Below are 23241 nucleotides of genomic sequence, written 5' to 3'. Positions count from 1 at the left end.
TCGTAACTTACCGTATCTATTACTACATTCATATATTAAGGTGCTTTTATAATATCTCTTTGTATAATACACAGACGATCATTAATTAAAAAGAACTATTATCAAGTATTTACTATAAAGCATGTGTAGGAAGTGTAAATGTAGATAAAGAAAATAGATGATATGGAGTGAATGGGATAACACGTGTACACTGTATACGTTTTCTATTTCCTCTTCTAACCGGGTTTACTGTTCTTATAGCAGTAAAAATCATATAAAGACGGAGTCATGTTGGGGAAAACAAGAACAAAAGCGAAGGGGAGACAATTTGGTTTCAATCACAGAGATTAGTCCAGAGGTGTTGTTTTGTTATGTATCAGTAGCCTTGGTAACTATACATATGCGTGTTATATTATTGTTTTTTGTTATATATTGCAACAACTTCCTGTAAACCACTAAATAACCTTATCACATATAAGGGTTATCTATCATTGAAATATGTCCCGTGTGGTCACATACTCCTCACTTTATTGGGTGGTTTCTAAATCGTTTAATTTTTCTACTTTTTACGCTACCATTCCCTATTCTAAACCTAAAGAACGTCCTTGTGATGACAGCTTTCTTTACCAAAAAAGGCGCATGGCGCCATTAGTATGTAGTTTTGAAGTATACGGGAGCAGATTTTCTTCGTTGAGTTTGGTGATTGGATCTTCCAACAGACTATTGAAATAGCCCTTGGAACAAACTGGGTCACTCTGTTTTTTTTAAGAGACTGATTATGTTGAAGATCTTATCTATCAAAAATTTCTTTGCAGAATCCTTTAATTTCACCCGTAGATACATAGGCAATATGTTATCGTTAAATAAAAGTTTAATTGACCTTGACTCTTCAAATCAGTTACTAGTTTCAATCTTTAATTATAATGTAACCAGCAGGAAATCTTACATTTATGCTCTGTGATAAGCGTGATTTTCCATTTCTAGATAGTAACACCCCTGCTTCGCCTAACCAACGATTGTTATATATTCCAATTGATTCGATGCTCAGGGGTTTATTGCTATTGTCCCAATTTCCTTGACAGACGTCGATTACTGACAGAGAAATTCACAACACAAGGTTTCGAGAGATGCAGGATAAAAAAGACCATGGACACGTTTTATGGGCTGCATCATGTATTTCATTAGGACATTTATTTATTTTGCTGTAAGATATGAAGACATACATGTTCAATGTTACTTGATATGCCTAGTGGTTCTGCTGTTGCCGCTATTCCTCAGTCTGAGAATGTGACGTGACCTAGATTTGTAGATGGGGGTGTCGTCGACGAAGCAAAGACGCTGACTCTCCCAGAACACCTGGTCTTATTTCCCTTGTACTTTTTGAAGGGTCTCCATGCAAATCTTTATTTTTGTTCATAATATTTTGCATTCGTTTTATCTATTTTGAGTTTCATTATTATGTCGGTATTCTCTGTTTTTTTTTAGTGAGAATTATGGTTTCGTTATCATTTTGGTATTCTCTGTTGTTTTAGTTAGAATTATGGTTTCGTTATTATGTCGGTATTCATTGCTGTTTTTAGTTAGAATTACAGTTTCGTTATTATGTTGGTATTCTCTGTTGTTTTACTTAGAATTATGGTTTCGTTATTATGTCGGTATTCTCTGTTGTTTTAGTTAGAATTATGGTTTCGTTATCATTTTGGTATTCTTTGTTGTTTTTAGTTAGAATTATGGTTTTGTTATTATGTCGGTATTCTTTGTTGTTTTAGTTAGAATTATGGTTTCGTTATTATGTCGGTATTCTCTGTTGTTTTTAGTTAGAATTATGGTTTTGTTATTATGTTGGCATTCTCTGTTGTTTTAGTTAGAATTATGGTTTCGTTATCATTTTGGTATTCTTTGTTGTTTTTAGTTAGAATTATGGTTTTGTTATTATGTCGGCATTCTCTGTTGTTTTAGTTAGAATTATGGTTTCGTTATTATGTCGGTATTCTCTGTTGTTTTTAGTTAGAATTATGGTTTCGTTATCATTTTGGTATTCTTTGTTGTTTTAGTTAGAATTATGGTTTCGTTATTATGTCGGTATTCTCTGTTGTTTTAGTTAGAATTACAGTTTCGTTATGATGTCGGTATTCTCTGTTGTTTTAGTTAGAATTATGGTTTCGTTATTATGTCGGTATTCATTGTTGTTTTTAGTTAGAATTATGGTTTCGTTATCATTTTGGTATTCTCTGTTGTTTTTAGTTAGAATTATGGTTTCGTTATTATGTCGGTATTCTTTGTTGTTTTAGTTAGAATTATGGTTTTGTTATTATGTCGGTATTCTCTGTTGTTTTAATTATATTAAGACCGAATATGTAACTGGTAGAATGGTGCCTGAACTTTCCTCTGTAGTTTGTTGTGTAAAGCTTATGAAATGACATTATATATCATTAATATCGTTAACACAATTATTATGTTCTTTTCCAAAAGAACTCAAAGATATCACAGATGCTTTGCCACCTTTTTAATTTGCACGTCCACACTACAAATACATTATGTTCTTCTAACGAATCTATTTTACGTTTATAATGATATTTTGTATAACATGTATTTAACTTTTGCAATTGATAAGTGATATAGGACATTTTAACTTTACGACAGATTATATACTGTTACATAACATCATTCACATTCGATATAATATCTATTATTGAATTTGCATTTTAGATAACATTTGTGATTCAAATAGAATATATGACGTTTTTGGATTGCTGAATAGATGCTATCTTGAATAAACGACATTCCTTTAGTGTCAGACTGAATGTTTCACTCGCTGTCGACTGCGGTATTTCAATGGTCATCAGGTTTTCTGTATTCATTACATAAGTATAATTTACCATGCTACTAAATGCGTTAAGTAATCGTGATACGTACTTTGTCTATCATATAAACGTTAATGATAACATATACCAGTGTGATATTTTAAATCCTCTCAATTATATACGGCACTTCTGAAATAAAGATACAACAAGTACATCTGCAGTAATCACAATGTGCGTTTTACTCGGATTTGAACCTTTTTCTACAAATATTTTATTACTTCTATCGAACAATCAATCGACGATGTACCATTGTCTGAGCCGCATTGTAACATGATATATAACCATGTGGAATTCAATTTTCACTTCCAAACGCTAAAGCGACGTATCAGTTAAGTTTAATTCGCAAGCATTGTTTGTATATCAACCGTCTACCATAATGACCTGATTCTAGGTATTAATTGGTGGGTTACCGTCTATTATAATGACACGAGTATAAGTATTAATTGGTGGGTTACCGTCTATTATAATGACACGAGTATACGTATTAATTGGGGGGTTACGGTCTATTATAATGACACGAGTATAAGTATTAATTGGCGGGTTACCGAATATCATAATGACAACGAGTATAAGTATTAATTTGTGGGTAACCGTCTATCATTAGACACAGGTCTAGGTTTTAATTGGTGGGATACCGTCTATCATAATGACACGAGTATAGGTATTAATTGGTAGGTACAATGTACTGTCTATCATTAGACAGGAGTTTAGGTATTAATTGGTAGGTAGTGTCTATCATTAGACAGGAGTTTAGGTATTAATTAGTAGGTGCTGTCTATCATTAGACACGAGTTTAGGTATTAATTGGTAGGTACTGTCTATTATTAGACACGAGTTTAGGTATTGATTGGTAGGTACTGTCTATTATTAGACACGATTTTAGGTATTAATTGGTAGGCACTGTCTATCATTAGACACGGGTTTAGGTATTAATTGGTAGGCACTGTCTATCATTAGACACGGGTTTAGGTATTAATTGGTAGGTACTGTCTATCATTAGACACGAGTTTAGGTATTAATTGGTAGGTACTGTCTATCATTAGACAGGATTTTGGTATTAATTGGTAGGTACCGTCTATCATTAGACACAGGTCTAGGTTTTAATTGGTGGGATACCGTCTATCATAATGACACGAGTATAGGTATTAATTGGTAGGTACAATGTACTGTCTATCATTAGACAGGAGTTTAGGTATTAATTGGTAGGTAGTGTCTATCATTAGACACGAGTTTAGGTATTAATTAGTAGGTGCTGTCTATCATTAGACACGAGTTTAGGTATTAATTGGTAGGTACTGTCTATTATTAGACACGAGTTTAGGTATTGATTGGTAGGTACTGTCTATTATTAGACACGAGTTTAGGTATTAATTGGTAGGCACTGTCTATCATTAGACACGGGTTTAGGTATTAATTGGTAGGTACTGTCTATCATTAGACACGAGTTTAGGTATTAATTGGTAGGTACTGTCTATCATTAGACAGGATTTTGGTATTAATTGGTAGGTACTGTCTATTATTAGACACGAGTTTAGGTATTGATTGGTAGGTACTGTCTATCATTAGACACGAGTTTAGGTATTAATTGGTAGGTACTGTCTATCATTAGACAGGATTTTGGTATTAATTGGTAGGTACTGTCTATTATTAGACACGAGTTTAGGTATTGATTGGTAGGTACTGTCTATCATTAGACACGAGTTTAGGTATTAATTGGTAGGCACTGTCTATCATTAGACAGGAGTTTAGGAATTAATTGGTGGGTTACCGTCTACCATTAGTCACGAGTCTAGGTATTAATTGGTAGGTACTGTCTATCATTAGACACGAGTCTATGTATTAATTGGTAGGTACTGTCTATCATTAGACACGAGTCTAGGTATTAATTGGTAGGTAGTGTCTATCATTAGACACGAGTCTAGGTTTTAATTGGTAGGTACTGTCTATCATTAGACACGAGTCTAGGTATTAATTGGTAGGTACTGTCTATCATTAGACACGAGTCTATGTATTAATTGGTAGGTACTGTCTATCATTAGACACGAGTTTAGGTATTAATTGGTAGGTAGTGTCTATCATTAGACATGAGTCTAGGAATTAATTGGTAGGTACTGTCTATCATTAGACACGAGTCTATGTATTAATTGGTAGGTACTGTCTATCATTAAACACGAGTCTATATATTAATTGGTAGGTACTGTCTATCATTAGACACGAGTCTAGGTATTAATTGGTAGGTACTGTCTATCATTAGACACGAGTCTATGTATTAATTGGTAGGTACTGTCTATCATTAAACACGAGTCTATATATTAATTGGTAGGTACTGTCTATCATTAGACACGAGTTTAGGTATTAATTGGTAGGTAGTGTCTATCATTAGACACGAGTCTAGGTATTAATTGGTAGGTACTGTCTGTCATTAGACACGAGTCTATGTATTAATTGGTAGGTACTGTCTATCATTAGACACGAGTCTATGTATTAATTGGTAGGTACTGTCTATCATTAGACACGAGTCTATGTATTAATTGGTAGGTACTGTCTATCATTAGACACGAGTTTAGGTATTAATTGGTAGGTACTGTCTATCATTAGACACGAGTCTATGTATTAATTGGTAGGTACTGTCTATCATTAGACACGAGTTTAGGTATTAATTGGTAGGTACTGTCTATCATTAGACACGAGTCTAGGTATTAATTAGTGCGTTATCGTCTATCATTAGACACGAGTCTATGTATTAATTGGTAGGTACTGTCTATTATTAGACACGAGTTTAGGTATTAATTGGTAGGTTCTGTCTATCATTAGACACGAGTCTAGGTATTAATTGGTAGGCACTGTCTATCATTAGACACGAGTTTAGGTATTAATTGGTAGGTACTGTCTATCATTAGACACGAGTCTAGGTATTAATTGGTAGGTACCGTCTACCATTAGTCACGAGTCTAGGTATTAATTGGTAGGTACTGTCTATCATTAGACACGAGTTTAGGTATTAATTGGTAGGTACTGTCTATCATTAGACATGAGTCTAGGAATTAATTAGTGCGTTATCGTCTATCATTAGACACGAGTCTAGGAATTAATTAGTGCGTTATCGTCTATCATTAGACACGAGTCTAGGTATTAATTGGTAGACACTGTCTATCATTAGACACGAGTTTAGGTATTAATTGGTAGGTACTGTCTATCATTAGACACGAGTCTAGGTATTAATTGGTAGGCACTGTCTATCATTAGACACGAGTTTAGGTATTAATTGGTAGGTACTGGCTATCATTAGACACGAGTTTAGGTATTAATTGGTAGGTACTGTCTATCATTAGACACGAGTTTAGGTATTAATTGGTAGGTACTGTCTATCATGACACGAGTCTAGGTATTAATTGGTGAGCTACCGCATTCAGAGCAGCCTTAGTGTAGAATGGCTACTGGTTTTAATGTGTTCCTTCAGTTCTAATTATTTACCAAGCTCACATTACTCGTTAGTTAACAATTAAAACGAAAACCGGAAACATGAAACATTAGGTTTAAAAATCATGTAATACGTATTACAGGGTTCTAAGCTATCTAGGTGCTGCCAGTGTTATCGATTTGGAGTTAAATGAGGATTATACAGATGATACAGGATGTCGTTAACGTCAGTGGTCGGTAAAGTCAGGTTTCACTGTATAAACCTGCTTAGTGTTATTGACCACAACCACATCCAGGGTATTCACACGGATAAAGATATACTAGAAGCTATTCTTGTATCGTTAGAATTAATTATTGACAGTATGATTACTGAGTGAATCAAACACTCTTATGTAGTGACCGGCGATATAATGGAAGTGTTTGTCGTCAGATAGTATGTAAATTTACGTAGCTAAAATCACAGTTTGAACTGGTATACACAGACTTCATTTAGACTGAAGTCATTGTGGTTCATTGGTCAATTGTCCAGTGAGACCGCGGTTAAAATCATTCACACTACTTAATCAAACAGTATCCCTAGGCATGACAGGACGTCGTGAGTTCACAAGTCAATAATATCTAACGTGATTCCTTCACCTATGTCAAGCATTATTTTGGGTATTATTCTCGTTTTGAGCAACCTTAATTGAACCTCCCAATTTTGTATTCCTTGAAAGTTAAGGCAATATGAGTTACTTAAAAAGACTCAACATATTTTGTTTCTGTTTAGCTTGTATACTTTCATATACAAGATATATCTACTTTTATGATGTTGTCAAAATGTCATACACCTGTGTTTTAAAGCAATTGTATGTAATCAATTTATTTCGGTAAATTTAACAACAGGTAGTGTATTTCATGCATGTATATCTATGCATTGTAAGCTATATAGCTTTTCACCGTCTTAGTAAGCTTCTCCAATTCACCAGTACAATCTTTGTAACCTCTTTTTACTGTTACACGTGTTAACATATACATATATATTACTACATTTCAACGTTTCTATTATAATAATCACGAATAAGGTTTTATCTAATACTGGTGTATTACCCGATATGAAAATATTCCAGCGATTCTAAGATAAGCTTTTCTTGAAAGTACCACCAAGTGGTTCACCTATGTATTGATTTCCCGGTGTCAGTCGGTGTTGTTGGGGTGTCTATAAGTTCAAAGCTGATCTTTTAATGACCAATATCTTTAATATGTATACTGAATCGATAGATAAGTTGTCCAGTTTTATACAATTAAATCCAAAATCAATGATATTTTAACGGTATCTGTGAGAAGTACATAAAAATCAATGTCTTCACGAAAGTCTAGCCATTGAAGATGCAGAAATGTACGAGGAAGGTCGGATTCAAATACTTAATTTTGCTTTTCAAAGTTTGTCCGTGACAAATAAATGAACGGAACAAATAAGCGTCTTTATATCCGAGAAAATGAGTTTTGTTTGCCAAGGTATTTAAACACTGCCCGACCTTCCAAATGGAGGGCATTAAGAAGTACATGGCGATTTATTCAAAAAGCAAAGGTAAGTTTTTATAATTTATATAAATACAACAATTCACAGTCTATCTGATCACAAAGCTAAATCTTTAAATGCATTTTTGCTATAGTGGATCCAAACGAGGATGATTAAGCTAAATTTGTCAAAAGTATTCTTTTGACTTTTTCCTTTGCTGTCAAACAAAAAATATGATTTTTATTTCGCAATTGTAAAAAGACGTGTACCGGTGTAAATGTTTTAACGAGGGTGTTCGGTTATTAGGTGGGTATGGTCGACGGTGTGTGATAACATTCCATGTTAATTGGTGTAGGTGTATGAATACATGTTTAAACTGAAACTCCATAATTATTTCTGTCTTCTCTTTGTTAAACATCGTTTGACTACATGTTCTGTTAAGTGAAATTTATGAAATTTATACTTTAACATGTAAATATAGAAACAATAATAAATAGTTTAATGCTCTTGGATGACTTAGAGCCGAATCTAGGAACATCTGTCCATGGAGTTTTTATCATCATTTAACGGACTCCAGTGCACCACTGTATCAACATTAGTTGTATGCTGACTATATATCTCAGTGAGTGGCCTTGGGAGCTAATTAAAAGAAAGTTGATAGATTTCTCGCGTTATAATCCTTTTTGTACTTGTCTGTGAACACGAGGATATGTAAACACGAGGATATGTTTGGTTAGATAGGTAGGTAGGTATATACTGTTTGTTCAGTAACGAAGGTGTATTTCATTGATTGACCAACCTAAAAATGGGAAGTGACCACGGATTAATATTTAAATGCCTGCTCTTTCTCCTAACTATTTGCTCCAGCTATTCGTCATGGATATCTAACAGTTATCCCCGTACCAGAACCGATCAGGACTAATTTCAAATGGGTGTGTTTATGTTGAAAGGGAACTGGAAGTTGAATTAAGTGAAGAAGTACGTTATGATTGTTTGAGCAAACAACATGCGTCAAACCTTTCTATTTTTGTAAACCCTGATAGTGTCAAGAACCTTTACGCGTTGGATGTGTGGTGATGTGTAATTATATATCAAACATTTCAAATCTGGACTAAAGTTATATACAGATCAATAGCGAAACTACAGAGAAGACAGTGAAAACACAGGATGATTATTATACTGTAAAACCAATAGCATACATAGCCAGTTTTGACGACCATGGGGAAGATTGTGGACGAGATTTTTGACAGTGGATTATATGAAGTGAATTTAACAGCGTTGTTTCTAGGCGCATTGCTTCCCTTAGACAAGGTATTTCGAATATGTATGAAATGTTTTACTTTTGTTCTTGCACTACGCCTACCAAGATGATATGTGGAGTCCGAATAACCCTCTGGTACTTAATAAGAAAACGAATATATTCTGTATTGGATGGAACACATTTTTCGCGAAACAGCAAAAAATGCTGTAAAATGTTAAACATGCTCTAGTCAAATTGCTTCGTTAGATAAGCTGAATATGTTGAAAAGATGAATCGTGTAAAATCAAATCTCATAATTACGTTCTATTACATATACAGCTATTTGAGCTATAAGTAAAATTTTGTTTTTGCTGTAAACAATAATGACAAGTAAAAGCTCGTGGTTTTGGAATAGATTTTTAAGGTTTTACTCGCTTAGTTGGTGAACATTACTTTAATATTACTTTAAAACACAGAAGTATGATGCATAAATGAAAAAAAAATCTAAATCGCATTGAATACAGCGGTATCACCTTCAATGTGAATGAGGCTCTCATGGAGGGATATTGAATGTTCCATGTTTTTGTAAAAAATGTCAAATAGATATAGCAGTAGTAATAAACAATACTGTAATACTGCTTGGGAACAAAATGATACCTTGAATCTATGGTAGGTTGACTAATTGATATCTTTGTGATAAACGAAACATTTCGTTCCCAATTTCACGATTACGAGATAAACACCGATTGGTGTTGACAGAAGAAATTGAAACACCGACTCTGAGAGTTGTATGCTGATGAAGGCATTATTATTTGGTTGTCTTAGTATATTACCTTGTGTGATATGATGCTAGACAGTCTCGATAATCGTAGGTATACATGTTGTTCCATTGTTATAACTTGTCGACAACACCTTAATTTTACTTAACTTTATATGATGAGGTCATCGATGAAGCAGAACACTACCTTCCTGAACACCTGATCCTAATCTCCTCGTGCCTTTTCTAACGTCTCGTTATATATATTAAGTTCATATCTTGCCATTGGTTTTGAGTTGGGATGAGGGTTTCCTTCAGAAGATAGAATCCTCTTGTTGTTTTTAAATGCGATTTCTGTTGTTTTTTGTAATGTGATTTATGTTAATCACCACAATAATTTCACAAATATGAGGATTTTGTCAGTGTTCCTTGTCGTAGATTATGTTTTTTCCAAACATTACTTTCCGATCGAAACTATAATAGAAAAAAAGTTTATTCAATTAAATTGCTTGATCTCATAGCGTAAGAGACAACCAGATACATCGCTATGGTGCAAAGTCAATTAGAAGTAATCGTATAGGTCATCTTCTGTACTACTGTAAATCACTTATATTTCGCGTGGGATTTATTTTCGCGTTAATTCGCGAGGAGAGTCAAACGCGAATTCAAATCCCTCGCGAATATTTATATAAGAATGGCAAGAATAAGTGGCGTCCATTTTGAATATACCGTAATCTTTAGATGGTGAACAGACATCGCCGTTAAAGTAATAATAGGATGATAAATAATATTCTTATATCAGAGTGTAATTGTGAGACTACATTACGCCACACTTCAAGGAAAACACCTTTAACACACTGACAACTTGATGCATCTATTTTTATCATCAAACGTCAAACATCTAAGGGAAACCAATCAGCAAGGTAAACGAATCAGTGTTTGTGTACAGTCGACAGCCATCAGACTAATACACCCCTACGTGTATAGCTCAATCCTAAATCGGAACGGTTTACGTCACTCAAAAAAACGTAGCCCACAGACTGTCGCCTGTATCTTCATCGAGGAAGCCCCCAGCTGCTACAAGGAGATCCCGCCTCAATATGACTCTATGCTATTATTCTTTATCAAACATTATCATGTTTTGATTATTCTTTACCAAGGTGTATTTCATTGTTTATTATTTGTAGTAACGTAGACTAATTGTAATTTACAGAAACATGTGCGCCCTGTGGTGAAGTTTCGACGGATAGCTCGTCTGGCTGTTATATGTTGCAGACTATGTCAAGAAAGCCGGGACAGGTTTGTATTTTGTTTTTTGTTTTTGTTTTGTTTTGTTTGTTTGTTGTGTGTATGTGTTTTTTGTTGTTGATTTTGGTTTTTTGTTGTTGTTGTATGTTTTTTTGGGGGGGTGGGGGTGGGGGGTGGGGGGTGGGGGGGTGGGGGGGGTGGGTGGGGGGGGGGGGGGGGGGAGTCATGGGACAGAGTTGCTACCATGCCAACATACTAAATATGCATTATTAGTCCTCCTTACAAGAGTATTTTTTCAGTGAGTATTTCTAATGTTATAGGTATAACAATGACAATTTGATTGATATCTATTTATATGTATTTCTATATATCTATTTAAATACTTATATTGAGATCTCCAACGTAATTATACCAATACGCCGATTTATTTTAAGTATATATATGTGTATGTTTTAACACATGACAACAACCAGCATATATACACCTATTTCGTAGTCCATACATGTTTGTACAAATCGATGAAACAAACAGTACTTTCCATTTATTGTATTTTTAGCACATGTAACGAAGTATTCATTTTATCTTAATAATAAGCTACAGTATCGATTTCTATTCAGCTTTATATGCTCACTCCTGAGATTGATTTTGTATTTCCTTTTCGCAAACAAAATTAATACTTCATAAGTATTCAATAATTTTATCGGATACGTAAAATACACTATTGACATAGGTAATGTACTATATTGATAAAGGAACTGCATTGTGGGATGTTCATTTCTGATCCCTCTACACGTCCTATTGACCTATTTGCATGATGAAGTTCTATGATAGAATACAATACAACGATATGTTGACTTAAACCACATTTTTGTTACATTTTGAGTGCTATAATGTGGCATCGTTCTTTTATGTTAAGTTGTTACATGTTCAAACATAGATAGAACATCAGCGGCATAATGAATTATAATTAAACCTCGTTTAATCATTTTTGGTGTGTAAAAAGCATTCATTTACAACATTATTTACCTAGCCCGGCCGAAACAGGACGGCAAGTTAACATTGATTTCTATGAAGCGTGTCGAAAATAGTTACAGTTACCTATAATATTTTAGATATACAATGTATACCCTTTCGAGATATCTTTAAATAAAATGCTTATAATAAAAAAAAAAAAAAAACACACAACAATATTTCAAAATATATCTTAAAAGCTGGTTTGCCATTAAACTGAATCTACATAACGTATGTAATTGACGACTAATTATGTCTCTCTGTAAGTTGGGGATGGTTCCCCTATTGTCTTTCGTTAAGAGACAATTGGAGAAACCAGGAATACACCCTATTCCAATCCCACTATGTGCGATTGTAGAAAGAGATATTGTTGGTTTGCCTCTGTTTCTTCTAGTTATGTGACATTGGAGGACGAAATCTGATCGTATTCTCTACTTTTTTCTGGGCGTTGTTTCCCATAGGACACTGGCCGTTGTTGTCCCCTAAATAGTCATTCCCATATAACCCTGATCGATGGTTTCCCCTAAATGGCCGTCCCTATACGACCCTGACCGTTATTATTTCCTAAACAACTGTCTCCATATGATCCTGATCGACGATTTCCCTCAAACAGCACTCACTATATGACCCTGACCTTTGGTATTCCCTAAACCACTGGTCCTCATATGTTGATGACCCCTTAACAGTCGTCCCAATATGACCCTGGCCGTTGGTGTCCCCTGGACAGCCATACTCATATATTTACCATTGTATGGCACTGCCACTATATAACCCTACCAATTCAGTTGCGAGTTCACCAGCTTATGAACTGCCAACTGAAATTTGAATTCGAAAATTTCAAAAACAAATCGCACGACAAATAAAAAATCGCAGATGGTAAATATAAGCATTGAACGGCATTCAGTTGGCATTCATAGTCAATATGAATGCCAACTGGACAGAGGTAAATTCAACAAGAAGCGCTAGCGCGCTTCATGGAATTTGCCTCTGTCCAGTTGGCATTCATATTGACTATGAATGCCAACTGAAAGCCGTTCAATGCTTAAATGACCCTGGCTGTTGGTGTCCCCTAGACAGCCATACTCATATGATCTTGGCCGTTGGTGTTTCCCGGACAGTCGTCCCAATATGACCTTGGCCGTTGATGTTCCCCGGACAGTCGTCCTCATATGGCCCTGGTCGTTGGTGTCCCCTAGACAGCCATACTCATATGACCCTCGCCATTGGTGTCCCCTTGACAGCCATACTCATATGACCCTTGCCTTTGGTGTCCCCTAGACACCCATACTCATATGACCCTGGCCGTTGGTGTCCCCTAGACAGCCATACTCATATGACCCTCGCCGTTGGTGTCCCCTGGACAGCCATACTCATATGACCCTGGCCGTTGGCGTCCCCTAGACAGCCATACTCATATGACCCTCGCCGTTGGTGTCCCCTTGACAGCCATACTCATATGACCCTCGCCGTTGGCGTCCCCTACGCAGTCGTCCTCATACCTGATATAACCCTAGTATTGATGTCCCCTACGCAGTTGTCCTCAAATGACGACACTGGCTGTTATGAGGACGTTAAATAGCAACACATTATGATAATATTCATTTCTCACCTTTATGACTTTAATATACGTAATTATTATTATCTGATTGACAATCGTGTAACTAACATCTTCGGTGTCGTCACCCGAACGTCAACATGCAATATATCACATGTTATCTTGACATATCATTTCAATAGAAAATTAATCGGAGTGAGAAGGGGAAGCTTAATAACTATCTGATCCTGAAACTTAAACATATTTAAAGCTCGAAAGTAGTATGTTGATTACTAAATGTTTGAATAGCTTCTAACTGTCGTGATTTTGAAAAGTAAATTGGAAGCATTTTAATAACAAATATATCAAATATGGGGACAAGTTATGCATGACAGAAATACGAACCTGGAGGAGTGAAAAAAGACCCTCGTATTGTCCCATTTCAATTATGTACTATATATAGATTTCGAATTGTCATTAGGTTCTGTATATGGGATATATACAATGAACTAAAAGTTGATAAATCAGATATAAGGTGATCTAATTATCACTTTTGTATCGCAAACACTCGTAGTACATTGATCCAAAAAGATTACTTTTATTTGACCCTAACATTAAAGGTAAAACAAGCTCAGATTTAAAAAAATGGGATCAAGGCAAGGTTATATGTTACATACTTTAAGTAAATTATCATGATGTTGTTAAGGTCACACAAGACGAAATCTTATGTTGTGCTTGTTTTAATTTTAGTTGATAACGATGCATTTGGAATAAGGATATCAGGGTTATTTTCTTTCTGTATTTAGTGAGCATGAGTACTTTTACCCTGTCAGTTTAATTATATATATTACGGTACGTATCCTTGACCATTTACATAGCAAACAATGTACAAATATACAATCCGTCACGTGGATTGTTATATCCATTTAAAACGGAGTACCAGGTATGCCTGCGATATCAACACTCGGATTAATGTTCGACCTGCTCTTCACTTTATCTCCCTAAATTAGCTCGTGAAATAACACGATATCTCTGATCAGGTAAATGGGACCTGACCTGAAAGCGATAAATCATATCAGATCCCAGTGCTAAAAGCATTGGTGAACTTTTGTTCATTTAAATGTAATTTAAGCTTTCTGTAAATTGTTAGTTTAAAAATGGAAACTATACGGCTAATGCTGAAAGGACATTACCTTTAATTTCGTTGCTGCCGCACTTCAATGGTTCATTCCCATTTTGTTAAAGGGAAAAGCTAAATTTATTATTTCCGTGTGTGTTTGGGATAAAGAGCTCAAAAGCGCCATTATTTTGTAAATGTTGGCATTTCGTCATGATGTTATGCAACATAACCAGGGTCAAGTCATTAATTTATCATATATTTCCTACATTATCAGTGATAACACAAGATTAGGGTTCATCGTTATATCAGTAATTTGTGCTACAGGACATATGAGACATCAATTAGTCCTATGTGGTGTGAACAGATATAACACTAGTTTAAATCGTTAAAGTTTTAACCTACGCGATATGACATTTTTGAGGAATTTCTGTTCATATCACACCGGAGTTTCTTATTCTTTTTCACTCGCGATTTCCCATTGTATTTATCGTGTTCATCCAAATATGTATTGGTTTAGACATAATCACGTAATACATGAATTTGCGATAGAATCGTTGCTTTACTAGTGATTTACTATGCTAAAAAGTTTAAGTGATTTTATATCTAAAGCAGTATTAAAGTTCACAGGTTTTTACTGGTGTTTTAAAACGTTTCTGTGTCTATCTAATAAAGCGATTACCAACAATTAATTTTATTAGTGTTTAGTGTTACTAGAATGTCATCTTTTATCAAATGACGTTCTGAGCTCACATTTGGTAATACCTTGTGGAACATATATATGGTGTCGAAGTGTAATAACGTTATTGTGGTATAAAAAATAATAAATATAGGAGTTAAATATCGATACCTGTTATTCTAAGTCACACTGAACAGCTGTATGATAAAACGAGTGTTATATTAATTTTTATTTCACGTTCAAAGCGAGAATTATCTAACTATAATATAAGCCAACAAAACATGTTTCATGATCATTTAAAGACGGGAATCCATGCCGGATATACTTTTTGAACGACTAGCTGTACTTCTATCGGTGATCGGTTTTCCTTAACTACAACACGACAAGATAAGGCCGACGAACTACTTGAATTGTATGCTAATGTTTATTGTAATGCTTCTTAACTTAACTAGAATTACCAAGTACATGTACGTGTATACATATTCAAACACGGTGAGTGTGTGTGTGTTTACGTACCCTTCTGTATGTACATTTCTACATAAGTATTTGCTTAGTGCAGTATATACATAATGATAAACAAATTTTTGTTCCTGGTCTTAAACATATATACCAGTACATGCTATAGGTTATTTCATTTCACGGCTCTCTATATGTCTACTGTAAATTACTTATATTTCGCATGGGATTATTTTCGCGTTAATGCGCCGCGAGAAATGTCAATCGCGAATTCAAATTTTTCACAATTATTTGTACGAAAACAACACCTATGACTGACGACCAGGATATTGGTTACCGATACAGGTGTCCAGGACTCTAACAGCCCCTTATTGCGAAGTTAAAGTGATTTCTATATCAGCCCGTGCGAAATCATTTCTTCTCGATATTGTCTGAAAAAGTAGGCTCGCGAAATAAATTATTCGCGAAATCTAAGTGATTTAAAGTATTTCATTCAAAAGCAAACTTTTATGTTTGATAAAAAAAAACAAACCGGCTAATCATTGACACTGAATGGTGACTTGCGTGGCGTAAATGTTTGTGCGATTTGGAGATTACAAAAGGTAAATTGTCATGAACGAAATTTTTTTTATTAAATGTAAACGGGTTTTTAACTATGGTATGTTAATTCAGAATACATGGACGGACATCAACTTTTTACAAGCTTTTGAACAATAAAGTAACTAGTCAGTTTATGTGGTAATTTTATTGTTTGTATGGGTGCTCATTAGTAAACTACTAATCGACATTGTTCAAAGTAACTCGGTGTAGCTAAGGAGGCTATCATTCAAGGTTAGGCTATTAAACGCTTCATTTAGAATTACTTTGACGCTGATTTGACATACCATACCGATTTCAAAATAATTTAGAATACAAGAACAGTGAATGGTTCGGCTCTATACTTCAGAGTTACACGTCTACACTAAATAATACATACAATAGAAACATCGCTTTAAGGTTTCTATTTATCACATTCTTACCAGGGAAATATCGAAAATTATTCATTCTATAGAAGTTATGTTCTTTCTGATATGACCAATCAAAGCACATACTTGCAACAGAATATCTAACAGTCTTCAGTAATTCCAAATATATTTCACATATGCGGTTAATATTTCTAATATTTTTCACTCGAGCTGCGCACTCGGGAAAAATATCAAAAGATTAGCCCCATTCGTGAAATATATTTGGTATTAATGCAGACACTGTTAAATATCCTCTCTCTATATCTATCAACATCTGGTACTCGGAGGGTAATGACGTTACACCCTTTTTTATATAAATTGTATCCTCTAATTACACGTTTGTAAACGAAAAGTATTATACTTAAACCATAAAGTAGAGAGAAACTTTTGATTATCTCGCGGTTACAGGAAGTGATTTTTCTGTTTTCGTGTGAGTACAATCATATTTGTGTCTTATTTATATTAAAGTCACAGATTTTTTAAAACGTGATCGATAGGGCAGTGGACTTGGCTTAAATCTCAAGATTTCCGGTTAATATAACCCAGCGGTGTAAAGGAAAATGTATTAAATACATTGACTGATTTTCTGATGATTATTTGCTTTAGAAATTATACTTCTTGTATGATATTATTTCATTTCAGTATTACATCAAACAATATCGTATGATAACAAGCCTAAACGATCTGTTCAACTACTGTTTTTAACCTCTGAAATCGAACATTCAATAGTTTTGGAATAACACGCCATACAAAAGAATGGACATACGTGACCTACAATGGGGTCATTGGACATACACACCCAGTCTTTATATCAATAAGGGTAAAATTACGCTGAGGTACTTAAACTATTTGGAGGAAATGTGAACTGAAAAAACACGACTTCGAGTGATTCTGACGTATGTAGAAGTTTAAGTGTCATTGTAGGGATATGGAATTGTCACTTTAATTCGCTTGATCTCACCTTTGATATCAACGATATTGTAATTACAGACTTGTCTAATTTGGTCGAGTCCTACTTAACAGAATAGTTACTAATGGTACACCAGTCCACTTATATTTACGGGTCTTAGTATAGGCTATAGTTAAGTGTAGAATCATGATCATAATTCATACAAATCGACTCACCTATTGAATCCTATATAATGGAATTGGTCACAAAGTCTTGAGTGCATAACACTATGGTTATCTTATGCAAAATACGTTATCCATATTAGCTTACTTTGTTCTCATGAATCTTGCATTTTACGCATGTTTTGCCGAAATTAACAGACAGCTTAGAAGATTAAATATCAACAGCAAGATCCATGGTTAGGCATGATACATGCTTAGCTTGTAAAATATCACTGGATATGCTATTTAGATTACTCCGAACGTTGGCATACATTGTATATCGAATGATTAGTCTTGTTTTCATTATTATGTCGGTATTCTTTGCTATTTCTATAACAAGAAAGAGTTCATGATTTTTCTGCAAAGTATTCAAAATAGAACAAACAGCTTTTTTGATATTAGGTTGTCTGTCATCTGTATTATGGTCCCCGAAGGTTAATTAATACGTACATATATACATATATATATTATCTATCAGACTTGTTTTTTGACATTTGGGCTTTAGAAGACATATTCATTCTAATAGAATCATTGTATACTAGTGTTACGGTATCGACTGTTAGGATTTTTTTTTTTATATTTTAAACTTCTGCCGTTCGATCTGAAATGATGCGTGCGGTTTTTGTGGAAGTTATGAAATGATAAATCATACGATTTTATATCGAATTTATTTCCAATGTGGATTTTGTTTACCATTTCATTTAATCCTCGAAAATAGCGAAAGCTATAACCACGTGATAATGATACCTGTATAGTTTGTTGTTGTGTGTAACAATGTAACTATACAAGTAACCTATATTCTGTTGTTGTGTTTAACAATGTAACTATACCGGTAACCTATATTCTGTTGTTGTTTTTAGCGATGTAACTATACCAGTAACCTATATTCTGTTGTTGTGTGTAACAATGGAATTATACCAGTAACGTATATTCTGTTGTTGTGTATAACAATGTAACTATACCAGTAACCTATATTCTATTGTTGTGTTTAGCGATGTAACTATACCAGTAACCTATATTCTGTTGTTGTGTGTAACAATGTAACTATACCAGTAACCTATATTCTGTTGTTGTGTGTAACAATGTAACTATACCGGTAACCTATATTCTGTTGTTGTGTGTAACAATGTAACTATACCGGTAACCTATATTCTGTTGTTGTTTTTAGCGATGTAACTATACCAGTAACCTATATTCTGTTGTTGTGTGTAACAATGGAATTATACCAGTAACCTATATTCTGTTGTTGTGTTTAGCGATGTAACTATACCAGTAACCTATATTCTGTTGTTGTGTTTAGCGTTGTAACTATACCAGTAACCTATATTCTGTTGTTGTGTTTAGCGTTGTAACTATACCAGTAACCTATATTCTGTTGTTGTGTTTAGCGTTGTAACTATACCAGTAACCTATATTCTGTTGTTGTGTTTAGCGTTGTAACTATACCAATAACCTATATTCTGTTGCTCCTGTTTATTTCAGTGTGAATGCATCAAAGGCGGAGTACCTGTCGGTCATTCAGGTGTCCCAGGACTACGCCCAGCTGGATAGAGGCGGACTGTTCTTCGACCCTAGTGAATTCAAAGCCAACAAACAGGTAGGCAAAATATTGTAACATGCAATATTCTGCCTAACTTACCAAGAAAAAAACTTTTGTGTGCATAATTCATAGTTTGAAAATACTTATTTGAAATCTTCAGAAGGAATCCGGCACAAACTTTAACAACTAATGTAGTCCTCTTGCGAATAACTTGATTATGGAATAATATTACTTTACCCTTATGAATATAAATCAATTTCATGTTTCATTAAACACACGCAATTCCAATTTGAAATTTACTACCAACGGTAAAAACTGTAAAGAAGGACTTTATATCGTTATATCGTTCATATGTCATGGGAAAGGGTAAGGTAGAAACAAAAGCAGGTGACGTTTATTGACAGGTTATTATGTAGAGATGGCCTTTATTGACAGGTGATTATTATGTAGAGGTGGCCTTTATTGACAGGTGATTATTATGTAGAGGTGGCCTTTATTGACAGGTGATTGTAATGTAGAGATGCCCTTTATAGACAGGTGATCGTTATGTAGAGATGCCCTTTATAGACAGTCGGTTGTTATGTACAGATGGCCTTTATAGGCAGGTGATCGTTATGTAGAGGTTGCCTTTATAGACAGGTGATTGTTATGTAGAGATGGTCGTTATATACAGGTGATTGTTATGTGGAGGTGGTCGTTATAGACAGGCGATTATTATGTAGAAGTGGTCGTTATAGACAGGCGATTGTGTTGTAGAGGTGGCCTTTATAGACATGCGATTGTAATGTAGAGGTGGTCGTTATAGACATGCGATTGTTATATAGAGGTGGTCGTTATAGACAGGTGATTGTAATGTAGAGGTGGCCTTTATAGGCAGGCGATTGTTATGTAGAGGTGGCCTTTATATACAGATGATGTTTATCCTGGGTGACTGTTATTAACAGGTGATTGTTATGAAGAGGTGGTCTTTATTGACAGTGGTTTTGTAGAGAGGCCTTATCAGCAGACGATTATAATGTAGAGGTGGTCGTTATAAACAGGTGCTTGTTATGTGGGGGTGGCCTTTTTTACAGGTTATTGTTTTGTAGAAGTTATCTATATAGAGGTGCATATTCGACTGTTTATTCATGAAACCGAATTTTATATTGAAATTTGATGCATATTCCTTGCTCGTTTCACATCTAATATATACAATTAATTTAAAATGATTTACGGCAAAGTTAATGTTACTAGTTTATCGAACAAAGAAAAACTGTGAATGTTGAAGTTGGGTATTGATTCAAAATCCAAAACCACAGAAATTTATCTTTAAAAAATGCAAGACTTATCGTTGAATGAATCTCCACATAGGCTTAATGACATCGCGGCATTTAAAAATAACACGAAAAACATAGTCATTGTTTTATATCTTAATGTTTTAGATATGTTCCGTTGACTTGTTCTCTCCCAATTGATATATAAATAGTAATAATTCTAATGATCTAATGGGGTGATGTGATCATTGAGGGAAAATGATAGGAAGTTACTGTGTTGTATATTATTTTACCAGATACGCATGCCACAAGAAGCCAAGCGAATTTTGCATGACAATCCCCGTAAAAGAACAAAGAAGGATATTGAATATGTGAGTATTTACTTTGATATGTGGTGTTAAACAACTAAAAACGCATTTACGTCATTCATATTCTATATGTAACTGAATGTGACGTATATCAAGGTCATTTTTTATTTACTGAAACATCATATTGAAGTATTCATTTGTTGAATAGTTGTCATGTCGCAACCTCATTGACCTTCCTTCCGTTAATTATATTGTCACCGAAATTTGTCATCTATGTTCGATGTGCAGCCTTTCAGCGCACACATTTGTGTTACTCATCAATTATCGTCTAATGAAATTTCAATCAAACCTTAGAGATCAAGCATAACCTGCAATAAAGTATCCACCAACTAAAAAACAATCATCAGGCTCAAGCAGTTAGCGCACGAAATGATTAATGGTATGATAAAGCTGTATGTCAAACACCACCAAGGTATGTAAGGTCAACATGATAGAGTGAATACTCTGAATAAACAGTGTTTTTACGACAGTTCTCACATATTGATGTCATTTTTTGTCCATAATGGACAATTCTGACCCATTCTTGGTTTCATCTTCAGCTTCGTATCGTTCTGAGAGGAATCAAAGCCTTTGCTGAATATCCAAAGAAAATGCAGCGACAACTCTGTCATGTCGGCTGGTTTGAATCGTATGTACATATTTCCTTAATTGCTCATAATTATATGCCATAGTACCCTGAGCGATGAAAGTAATTCAGGTCGACTGGTTTGTATCAGACATATTTACCATACATACTTAAGCTATGAAAGTAGTCCGAGTTGTCTCGCTTACTGGGTTATTTAAAAGGGAAAATGAACCATTGAAAAAAGAGTTACGCACCTTACTCTGCCAGTATTGAATCGAAAGGGTGTACATTTCACATATTGTAATGTACACCATCACCATTGATTCTCATGTGTAGACCTTATATCTATACCACGCACCTGTAGATTTTTACATGATTTATTCATTATTATGGGCATTCAACTCACGTATATTATAAAGATACGAAGTTGAACGACACCTTAAATTACATTTTATTTCGCATGGCATGTAATTTGGTTCAGTATTTATAGCCTATCACATGAATCGCCACTAACACTGCTTTGCAAATTGATATCACAGGTATTTCGTTGTTGTTTATTCTCATTTGATATCCTGCTCCAACAAAGTGTGCATTCACACATCACATTATATATTGTATTAATATTTTGTTATTTCAGGTACGAGCCGAGACGTGCAATCATTCGACAAGGGCACCGCCCCCAATCATTTTACTTCATTCTTAATGGAACAGGTACGTGCTTAATGTCATAAACTTAAGGCAAATGTCAATGATGATCAGGTGTTCATTAGCAAATAATTTATCAAAACGAAGGCGTGGATCCACTGATTCAATAACCCAAAACACTGAATACTAGTATTTCTTATTCCAGATCCGTTAATACACTCAGTTTTTTTTAAATCATGTGGGCAATTCGCCAGTATAGCTATAACGGTCTCCGATTTTGTTTTAATAGTTGTAAATAAAGTGTGTGATTATGGTGTGTATCGACAGGAACTGAACATGACGTTTATTTTAAGTGTACTCTCTTATCCGACTTACTGAAGGAGGCTATGAGAATGAAGTAGACTCACGTAATTGTTCGATGTTCTTTACTTAGTTTGAATTGCACTTTACCTAAGATTAGACATCTTGTCCTTTTTGGTTGGTATTCACTTTAACCGCTTTTTAAAAAATTGAACCAGGAGAATAGACAAATAGTTTTTTATTCGTAAAATATTTCATGAAAAATGTAAACAATCTAAGCTCAAAGTTCTTTGCAATCAGCAATTTTGAAATAAATCATACTAATTCGGTTTTGTAACATTTGTAAAATAATGGTTGAGTACTAAGACTTTGTCTTTTATCTATGTAGATGGTTCAATTTTCTTTCATTTACAAACTTTTTATCCATTAGTGTGTTTTTCCTTGATAAGTTCCCTATGATGACGGAAAACGAGAACAAACATTGATTGTAGACAATTCAATGTTTAAATAAATCACCTGCAGACAACTAGGAGCTTATTAGTCATCTACCGATCGATATTGCTAAAATATAGGTTAATGTAACATGTTCAATAAATAAATAAATAGATAGATACATGAATAAATACATCAACAAGTAAATAGATAATAAA

The 23241-nt window shown here is 34.5% G+C and overlaps 1 protein-coding gene across 4 annotated transcripts in view; it reads left to right on the top strand.

Moving 5' to 3' along the window:
• The window catches only part of LOC117331570, a 63502-nt gene that overhangs the window by 8418 nt on the left and 31843 nt on the right, over positions 1-23241 (top strand). For 2 of the 4 annotated variants that reach the window (XM_033890376.1, XM_033890385.1), the window contains 5 exons: positions 10975-11060; positions 19403-19517; positions 21010-21084; positions 21621-21709; positions 22284-22357. In XM_033890376.1, the coding sequence (XP_033746267.1) occupies positions 10975-11060; positions 19403-19517; positions 21010-21084; positions 21621-21709; positions 22284-22357 (439 nt within the window). Of the gene's footprint in view, positions 1-7689; positions 7834-8681; positions 9076-10974; positions 11061-19402; positions 19518-21009; positions 21085-21620; positions 21710-22283; positions 22358-23241 lie in introns of those variants that run through there. The other 2 variants (XM_033890367.1, XM_033890391.1) reach the window with 2 other exon arrangements.

Source organism: Pecten maximus, chromosome 1 (genome assembly GCF_902652985.1).
Source record: "Pecten maximus chromosome 1, xPecMax1.1, whole genome shotgun sequence".
NCBI classification, from domain to species: Eukaryota; Metazoa; Mollusca; class Bivalvia; order Pectinida; family Pectinidae; genus Pecten; species Pecten maximus.
The sequence above is the reverse complement of the archived record's forward strand: the minus strand, read 5'-3'. Positions and strand labels throughout refer to the sequence as shown.